Source organism: Doryrhamphus excisus, linkage group LG5, assembly GCF_037039965.1.
Source record: "Doryrhamphus excisus strain RoL-2023G ecotype Guam linkage group LG5, RoL_Dexc_Guam_v1.1, whole genome shotgun sequence".
Taxonomy (NCBI): Eukaryota; Metazoa; Chordata; class Actinopteri; order Syngnathiformes; family Syngnathidae; genus Doryrhamphus; species Doryrhamphus excisus.
In genome coordinates, this window is record NC_136361.1 from 5,540,740 (window position 1) to 5,550,000 (window position 9,261).

The following is a 9,261-nucleotide window of genomic DNA, read 5'->3' on the forward strand; positions in this document are numbered from 1 at the left end:
ATGCATGCTCAAGTTACTATACTTTTTTTTTTGGAGAGTCTCCTTTTTAAATTTAATAAAATTGATACTGATTAAAAAAAATAGAATTTAAAAAAAAAAAAAAAAAAAAAAAAAAATCAGGATTTTTATCAGAGACGTCCAATCACACTTTAACCTCTCGTATTTGAGATTTCTCTTTTGGTCCGGACCCTGCATCTTACGTATAATTTTAACTTTTTTTAATGCATTCTCAAGGTACTATACTTTTTTTAATTTATTAAAATTGCTACTGATTTTGAAAAATAAAAAAAAATCAGGATTTTTATCAGAGGCGTCCAATCACACTTTAACCTCTTGTACTATATTTCTCTTTTGGTCCTAGTTGCACAAAGGTAATTAGACACGCACACATACACCGCAATAGGAACGTCACGCCAGCGCGTTTATGTTGCTACGCTGAGCTTTAAACTAAGCTGGTCAAATGAGGACATCCATTATGTGGAGCCTGAAGGACAAATAAGCCACAAAAGGCCTTGAGAAGGGGGTGGGTGGGAAAAAAAAACAAGGTCCTGAAACGTTCCCCTATTCTCTAACTGCAACCAGGCGAGAGGTTGTTTAAAATAAGATTTAATTACTAATTTTTGCTCTTAATTGATGGATACGTTTTGTATGTTGCAGAAGATATATTTGACAGGTAGTATATATGTAACATCACGTTTAAGCATTTCAGTTGCATTCACCTGGACTGCATATTGTCTTATAGTCGGGTAAACGTGAAGGCTGCCTCCCTTTGCTGCTTTTCTGTCGTCTCAGTGAGGTTTAATGGGATTAGTGGGTTATCTTGCGTCAGTGCAAAGGGGTCAATCGCAGGATTAGCATCTTGCTGAAGTTACACCTATTACTCTTATCATCTCATCCTTTTTTTTTTAATATTTTTATCAGTGTCTAAAGCTTTTCACCTGTAATGACTAATTTGAGCTGGAATATGGCGAGGCATCCCTCCGCTGCTTGGCACCTGAACCCTGTTCAGACCCTAAACCGCTGAATGAAGCTTCTTGTGAGTGGAGGAGGAGCCGCCTGCACGGTGAAGGGCAGCCGGGACGAAGATCTTGCCTGCTTTGGCAGACTCTTGGCAAGTCATCCTCATGCCACTGGTAAATAACAAAGTAGGCGATGACTGCACGCTTGGTACCAACAAAGCGTTGGCTGACGGCAAGGCGCTTGTGGATTCCTTGATGAAGGTAAGCTTTTAATTAAATTACATTCACATACTTTTTTTTTTTTTCAATGTATCACTTCAGTTTTATTGCTCATTTGCATGACTTTATTTATACATAACTTGTCTCCCATATATTAATACAAATCTCTAACTTATACTTTTGCTATGTTTATTATGAAAGTAAGTACAACAAAACATGCTCATCCCTGTGGCGAGAAAAGCACTCTCACTGAAAAGAATCTCTTGCTCTGCTGCATCTTTGATTAGCCATCTAGGTTGCCATGCACTGAGGCCGTTGCGTGCACTTGGTATAATAGTAAACGTTAACCTACATTAAATACTGTGAGCAAAGCTTAATATCCAAATTAATACGTACGAACGCACTAATTCAGTAATGAGCTTGTCTTGCTGATTGAGGTTTGAGACTGCAATTTGCCTATACTCCAGCATGTTAAGATGAATCATTGAAGTCACCATTTCCAATGCATTTCAGCCCTGCCACAAAAGAACCAGCTTGTATTATGTTAACAGAGGTGAGTGTTTACAAAGGACAAACGCAGGAGATGATTCTTGTCGTGCAAATTTAGTGAAAATAACAGACTGGAAGCTTTAAAAAAAAAAAGAGGGTTGTGATTTGTTTTTCCCCTGTCACTCATAAAGTTGTCACTGCTTGACACAAAATGGGCTTTTATTGCTGAGAGTACGATTGCAACTAAATCAATCAATCACTAGCTCAACTTCCAGAAGAGAGGTTCAATTATTAAGAAGGTTTCAGGGCACCGAAGAAAGTCCGGCAAGCTTGAGGGCAACCTCTGAAAGTCGATTGCTAGCTCGGGGCACCAGCAGTGCAGCACTTGCTGAGGAATTGTAGCACAGTGAGGCTAAGACTTTGGGAAGATGGCTTAGTGTCAATTAGGGGGGGTAATGATTTTTCCTGCATGATGAAGCAACTTGTCACCTTGTTCGATACAGTGTATGTGTTGGTATGTACCAACACTGACATTTATTGCTACGATTTGGTATTGATTTGATACCTAGTAACTGCATATAAAATTCAGACACTTTGAATTAAATTGGTTAGGGGTGTCCAAACTTTTTCTAAAAAAAAATGAAAAATGAACGGATGCAAGGGCCTCTTTGATATTTGGTAATAAGTGATAAATATTTCAAACAAAAATGCATCTCATCTTTGTGTCAAAAGTCCATGAATATGAACTTCAGTGTTTGCCCTTTTTTCCAAATATTTAAATTTTCTTCTTAAATAATCTTTGTAAAATGTCTTCTTGTAATATGACTATTCCCATCATATTTTGACTTACTCCTTTTTTTTTTTAATTCCAGGCTAATTTTTGAAAAAAATACAACCTTTTTTATTGTGTATTTATTTAATTTAACTTGTAAAAAATAAATATTTAAAATTATTTTTTCTCCATATTTTTACCAGTTTATTCTCATTTAATTATCTTGCAATTTGATTTTATCCCCATATTTTGAATTTATTCTTGTAACATTACAACTTTTTACTCAACCTACTTTTATTTGTTTTCTTTTTAATTCCCACTTGACAAAAAAATATTTTGACTTTAATATTGCCACTTTAAGCTACTAAAATGACATTTTTCTAAAATTATTGTTGTAAAACTGACTTTGGTGGTAGATTACAACTTTTAGTATTTGACTCTATTGTCCTAAAAATACTGCAGATTTTTCTTAATCACTAGTTTTTTTTGCCATAATATTCCGACTTTACAAAAGTGTTTTTTTAATATATTTTAACTTTTATTGCTATGATTTGTCGTCTTGGTACAGGTGGTGGCATGCTATCGACACCTGGCTTCATGTGTGGGGGGGTGCACAGACACCTTGCAGCTTCGTGATGAGTTGAGGCAAACCAGGGAGCGGGCCCAAAAGCTGGCCGGGACCATCTGTCAACATCTCACCTCGCATCTGCGTGACAAGAATCTCCCCGCAGAGCAGCGCAAGGAGATGGAGCTCCTGTGGGTGGCTTTCTCCTCCAGCCTGGAGCTGCTGCACGTTGACATGTGCAAGGTTTACAAGATGGGGGGCATCTTCTCTCTGGCCAACGCTGCTACTTTGGTGCAAACTGGCCTCCAAGGTGAAAGTCAGTTTAATTAAGGAATGTCCGACCTTTTAATTGTTCCATTTTTGTCAATTTTTTTTCTACTCCCCACACAGGAGGGGGCAGTGAAGTGGCCGCTCGGGCCCTCAGTGTGCCAGATCTGAACCAGGTTCTGAACTCCAATATCCCCAACTGCGTGGAGAACCAGGAACACGGGTCCTTGGAGCAGGAAATCAACCAAATGGACCACATGATCTACGACATGGAGTCAAAGGTCAACGTGTTACGTTGGATGGTGGAGCCCCACGGGGCGCTGTACGCAGATCCTCTCAGCAGCACTGACAGCGCCTCCTTAGCCCTGCTCTCTGTGGACGAGGAGCAGTCCGGCGGACCCCTTCCTGCAGGCCAGCGTGCTCGCTTGGTGGTGCTCTTATTGCTCTGTGCTGCCATTTTGGTGGTGACCATTTTATCTGTCTGCATCTTCTTATTCTCATAATTAACACTTTTTTTTTTTTTTTTTTTTTGCAATAAACCTCCAAACAAGGTCAATGTTGCAGCTAGCTTTGTTTCTATATCTACTTGCACTACTACTTTGTCATTCAAAAATCCAAAGGTGCCATAAATATTCTCAAACAATATAAGCAGTGGGAACTTTCCACTGTAGCAGGGCCAGCTGAGTTCATACAGTATAGATTTATATACTTTTATCAATATGGTAACGGTGTAAACACATTTGGGATGCAGCATGTTTACTATTTGGTCAGGTATTATTAGGCACTATAGTATTTTCCTGTTTCTTTTATCTCCTAAATCAGGGGCGGCCAAACCTTTTCACCAAGAGCTGCAGCCATTTTGGTATTTTTTATTTAGTAAACCAGCCCATAAGTATAAATATATATATTTATGTAAAGAAAAGAAAAAAACAACCTGCATGTCAGCTATGTATTTTTATTTGTTTTTCTGTTTACATCACGCCTTGTTGCTCTTTTTCCAGCTTTTGCTGCTATTTTTTTGCTTAATTGTTCTTTTAGAAAGTGCAGCAGGCCAATAAAAAGCCTAGCAAGGTTATCGTTTACTGTGTGTTTTTGATACTGTCACCTATTTTGCATTTAATATTTCATTATTTAGCTGCATTATAATACATTCTACAATACTTCATTCGACGAAATATTACGTTAATTCACTGGATATGAGGAAGTAGACCGAGACCTCGCTTAAAAATCCAATTTAGTTGCATTCGGCTCTACTTTATTTTGAAAGAAATTACCGGATATGCTTTAGTATTCACTAATTCAATGGAAGTACAGCTTACTTTTTCGTCAAATTATGAGAGGAAATGTAATGTTTCCAAATGGAATTAACTCCTGACAAGTATATAACTCGATAGGTGGAAAGGCCGATTTATTGATTTTGAAAGTCATTTTACTTTTACTCAACACGTTATATTCGTTTTGTTTTGAAAGGAAATATCGGAAATACGGAAGTGTTGACTATTTTAAAGGCGGAAGTTGAGGTGACCGTCAAACATTCAAGCAGAGTTTCGGTTTTGACCATGGTGTTAAAGCAGTGTCACATGCGTTTCAAAGTTTTTACTCTCAACCATAATGAAAAGCGGTTCAACCTGGCTAAAACTCAAGACAGAGTTAACTTGTGTAGTTGTATATCGTCCAATTTTTTGTCGACGGGGCGAAGTTGTACATTTGTAAAGGGCTGGTCGAGTTTCCCGAGTAATTTATCCGGCAATCATCGAAAAATGCGACAAAATGGACACGGAGTGATGCACTTGTCTGCAAGAGGTAATGTATGATAATGTAAACTATACATTTATCGTACAAAATCATGTGTAAGAATGACTTTCAATCGCTGACATTTGAGTGACGTCATAGGAAAACGGATTGGGTTTGAGGATTTCACGTGCAGTCTGTTACTGGTGGGCGATACTGGACATTTTGGTATCGATTTGATACCGAGTAATTGCATACAAAATTTAGACACTTTGAATTAAATTGGTTAGGGGTGTCCAAACTTTTTCTAGTGAAGGGCCACTTTGATATTTGGTAATAAGTGATAGTTTGACAAATATTTTAAGACAAAAATGCATATCAGCTTTATGTGGAAAAAGTCTATTATTAGTATGAACTTCATCAGCTTTATGTGGAAAAAGTCTATTATTAGTATGAACTTCAGTCTTTGCTCTTTTTTTCCAAATATTTCAACTTTCCTCTTAAATAATCTTTGTGAATTTTTTTCTTATAATGTTATGACTTTATTGCCATCATATTTTGACTTAGTCCTTTTGTTACAATTTTTCCCACACTAATTTTCTAAAACAATACAACCTTATTTTGTTGTGTGTGTGTTTAAGTATTTAAGTATTATGACTTATAGAAGAAATAAAATATTTAATATTTAAAATGACATTATTTTTTCTCCATATTTTTACCAGTTTATTCTCATTAAATTATTTCTTGCAATTTGATTTTATCCCCATATTTTGAATTTATTCTTGTAACATTACAACTGTTTCCTCAACCTACTTTTATTATTTATTTATTATTTTGTTTTTCATAATATTCCCACTTTACAAAAAAATATTTTGTCTTTAATATTGAAACATAAAGATGCTAAAATTATATTATTTTTCTAAAATTATTTTTGTAAAACTGTGACTTTTTGGTGGTAGATTACAACTTTTAGTATTTGATTTTATTCTCCTAAAAATACTGCTGATTTTTCTTAGTTAATCTTTCTTCTTTCTTAATTTTTTTGCCCATAATATTACGACTTTACAAAATGTATTTTTTTTATATTTCAACTTTACTTTACTCAACTTTGTTCCTTTAATATTTTGACTTTAGACATGTAAAATGACTGCAGATTTTCTTATTAATTTATATTTATAGAATGCCAGAAATCAGAAACTTGTGTTTTATTCACATAAGTCAAGTAAGTACTATATAAGTACTGTATACTCCCAAAGCTACCCTGGTCTAGAGGAGGCCCTGGTCCTTCTGCTTGAATGTTTTCAGGAGAAACCTGTGCCCAGATCTTTGCTGGTGTTGACATAATCCAACATGAAGGGACACCTTGAAGCATACGTTTACAACACAAACACAACATCAGCCTGGTAGTCAAGTCAGCAGCAGCTACAGAGTTCCTTAAAATCCTCCTGTTCTGATTTCAGATCAGACTTCCGTCACCACCATCCAGTTTGACGTAAAACCTGATGTTCCCAAAGTCCGGAAGCTGTTCTTTGACACGCATGCAGTGGTTCGACTCCTTGAGGAAAACGGTTGTTATTGTTTCACGGTTTCACTCCGCTGTGTTTAAAAAAATAAATAAATAAATACAATTTTCTTTTAACAGGCTTCACCACTCAGCAAGCTGAGGCGCTGGTTAAGGTGCTCGTGAAGATGACCAACTCCAACATGGACGCCATCTACAGTGACATGGTAACCAAAGTACAGCAGGTAAGTTAATAGCTATAAAAATATTGATAATCCCCTTTTCTACCATACCGATATTGGCCAACTGATACTACCGGCTGATGTCGACATGAAAATGAGAGAGCCGTGCTGTTTTTTTTTTAAATTATTATTATTTTTATTTTATTTATTTATGGAAAGTGGCATTCCAGTAAACAAAGCATCCACAATATGTGAGTTGATCTTGCGTATATCAGGATGGGTTGATATCCAAAATGCAGTGCTGGACAATATCAGGCATCTCAATTTGTTCCATAAGAGATTATGTTCCTTTTTTAGGAGATAATGTTACAGCGTGTGATGTCTCAAATAGCAGCCTTAAAGAAGGACATGATCATCTTGGAGAAGAGCGAGTTTTCCACGTTACTGGCGGAGAATGAGGTAAGGATTTTGGTCAGTAAATATCAGGATTGCCCACAAAACTGAATGTACTCTTGGGACTCCATTCCCCCAACATTCAAACGGGGGGCCGACTACCAAATATTAGCACACCAGCGCGCCACAGAAGCTGAATAGATCACATGACTAAAACATGTCTATATGTTCACTTTCCAGAAGCTGAAGGTGGAGTTATGGCAGCTTAAGGTCCAACTTGCTGTAAGAACGTGATGAATCATTTCTTCTCATGTTACTTTCATAAATATACATCATTTAAAGCTTTTGTTATATTTATTCTTATATAATACTCTTCGCTCCTTCAGGATGTCATGAACAAAATCCGCTCGGACACCGTTTTGGACATGAACTTGGAGAAGAGCCGTGTGAAAGAACTGGTAATCCCCCAGCTGGATATACTATATTCAAAATAATTTTTTTAATGAATTTAGCGTATAATGACCATCTTTTTTTGATTTTCAGAAAGCATATCATGAGCGGAAGCTTCTGGAAGCACGGACTGAAATTCTAGAAATGGTTTGTACATGTACTTTAGTAGGGAAGCCTGATACCACTTATCTGATACAACGTTGTATATCTACCCATACCAACCTTGGATTTGACCTTGACCTTGACATTTGACCCGTCCATGACCTTTATAAATACGTTTTTTAACATTATTAGAACCCGCTTGACATGAAGTAACACCCCTGTAGTCACATTTACACTTATATTACTAAATATAGTAGACATAATCAGAGAAAATTTGCAATTTATGCTAATTTACCAGCACTCACTCATTGAGTTGCATTATACTTAATGTGGCGGCTACCGTCTCATTAATGGTCCATTACTGACACCTAGTGACCAGTGTAGAATACTACATGTCAACAACATGTCCTTTTCTAAATGCCTTATTTTTGTGTTTTAGTTCATTCAGCCATTTTTAATAATTTAAGCCAGAGGTATGTAAAATGTGCTGAAATTAGCATATTTTTTGGACTCAAAATAGGCTGCAGTCAACCATAAATTAATAAATGCAGCACATTGTAAAAATATAATTTAGCAAAAAAACACAAAAAAAAACTCAGCAGCAAAGGTGAAAACAATCAGCAATAATTTTACAAGAATAAAGTCAAAATATTAAGAGAAAAAAGTTCATAATAATTTAATAATAATAGTTAATAATTTTACAGTAATAATAACTTTGTAATATGAGGAGAAAATTTGTGTTTTTTTAAGTCTTAATATTATGGAAAATACCAAAAAAATAAATAAAGTTGTCATTTTTGGAAAATAAATGAAAGGGGGGAAAATGTGTAATTTTACCAGCATAAAGTGGAAATATTCAGGCAAAAAAAGTCTGGTTTTACAAGAAAATCTTAATATTATGAGGAAAAATAACCTTGTTTGAGTAGAGTAGACTTTAAATAATAAAGGAAAAAATGAGTACAAATGGGGGATATAGACGGAAATATTAATAATATACTTTTTCACCTATATCACAAACCCAATATGCAGTTTTTACTTGAATTATATAGCCTGTATTGCCTTCTTAGCCTGTATACCAGTACATTTGGCTAGTATCACACCATCCCTTGTCATTACTTCATGTCCCCATTCCCATGTTTACCCTTTCAGGAAGTCTGTCTGACACTTTACATCACTTCCCTTGTCCTGTTTGTTTTTCCCTTCACAGACTGCCGAGCAAGACCGTCACCTGACTCAGACCAACATGAAGATAGACACTGAAGTGGCGGGTTTAAAAACCATGCTGGAGTCGCATAAACTGGACACTATAAAATACCTGGCAGGTAGGACATGACACCATCACTAAAAGCGTGCATCAAAATGAAACGGCGTTAGGGGGCCAGTTTGGTATATTTTGCACATCAAAGAGAACATAGTTTGGTGCGTTCAAGGACACAATCAACAAAGCATAAAGATATAAACATGTAAAAATGGGGATCCACTGTATTTAATAATGAATTTATTTAATATTTCCAAGACTCCAGGAGCCAATAAACAAGACTTGACACCCGTTTTAAATATTCTAACTACTAAAAAATTTTAATATGTTATAAACTGAAGTTAAAATGTTAGAACTAAGACTAAACATAATA

At 35.9% G+C, this 9,261-nt stretch overlaps 2 protein-coding genes across 2 annotated transcripts in view; both read left to right on the top strand.

Moving 5' to 3' along the window:
- The first annotated feature begins 767 nt into the window (after nucleotides 1–767).
- On the top strand, nucleotides 768–3,800 carry rgs9bp (regulator of G protein signaling 9 binding protein). Its single transcript, XM_058060919.2, has 3 exons — nucleotides 768–1,220; nucleotides 3,008–3,314; nucleotides 3,395–3,800. Exons 1-3 carry the CDS (start codon nucleotides 1,125–1,127, stop codon nucleotides 3,772–3,774), a joined length of 783 nt encoding a protein of 260 aa, XP_057916902.2. The 5' UTR covers nucleotides 768–1,124; the 3' UTR covers nucleotides 3,775–3,800.
- Nucleotides 3,801–4,764: 964 nt separating this feature from the next.
- The window catches only part of mcur1 (mitochondrial calcium uniporter regulator 1), a 4,848-nt gene continuing 351 nt past the window's right edge, over nucleotides 4,765–9,261 (top strand). Inside the window, exons 1-8 of the mRNA XM_058060918.2 lie at nucleotides 4,765–5,074; nucleotides 6,463–6,570; nucleotides 6,645–6,748; nucleotides 7,043–7,144; nucleotides 7,319–7,360; nucleotides 7,465–7,536; nucleotides 7,622–7,675; nucleotides 8,838–8,952. Of these exons, the coding sequence (XP_057916901.2) occupies nucleotides 4,831–5,074; nucleotides 6,463–6,570; nucleotides 6,645–6,748; nucleotides 7,043–7,144; nucleotides 7,319–7,360; nucleotides 7,465–7,536; nucleotides 7,622–7,675; nucleotides 8,838–8,952 (841 nt within the window). The 5' untranslated portion in view covers nucleotides 4,765–4,830. The remainder of the gene's footprint in view (nucleotides 5,075–6,462; nucleotides 6,571–6,644; nucleotides 6,749–7,042; nucleotides 7,145–7,318; nucleotides 7,361–7,464; nucleotides 7,537–7,621; nucleotides 7,676–8,837; nucleotides 8,953–9,261) is intronic.

Bases quoted from the DNA above. Each gene is read 5' to 3' on its own strand.
- rgs9bp (XM_058060919.2), top strand. From the start codon at position 1,125: ATGCCACTGGTAAATAACAAAGTAGGCGATGACTGCACGCTTGGTACC. The intron at 1,221-3,007 runs GTAAGCTTTTAA...GTCTTGGTACAG, and splicing joins TTGTGGATTCCTTGATGAAG to GTGGTGGCATGCTATCGACA. The intron at 3,315-3,394 runs GTGAAAGTCAGT...CTCCCCACACAG, and splicing joins GGTGCAAACTGGCCTCCAAG to GAGGGGGCAGTGAAGTGGCC.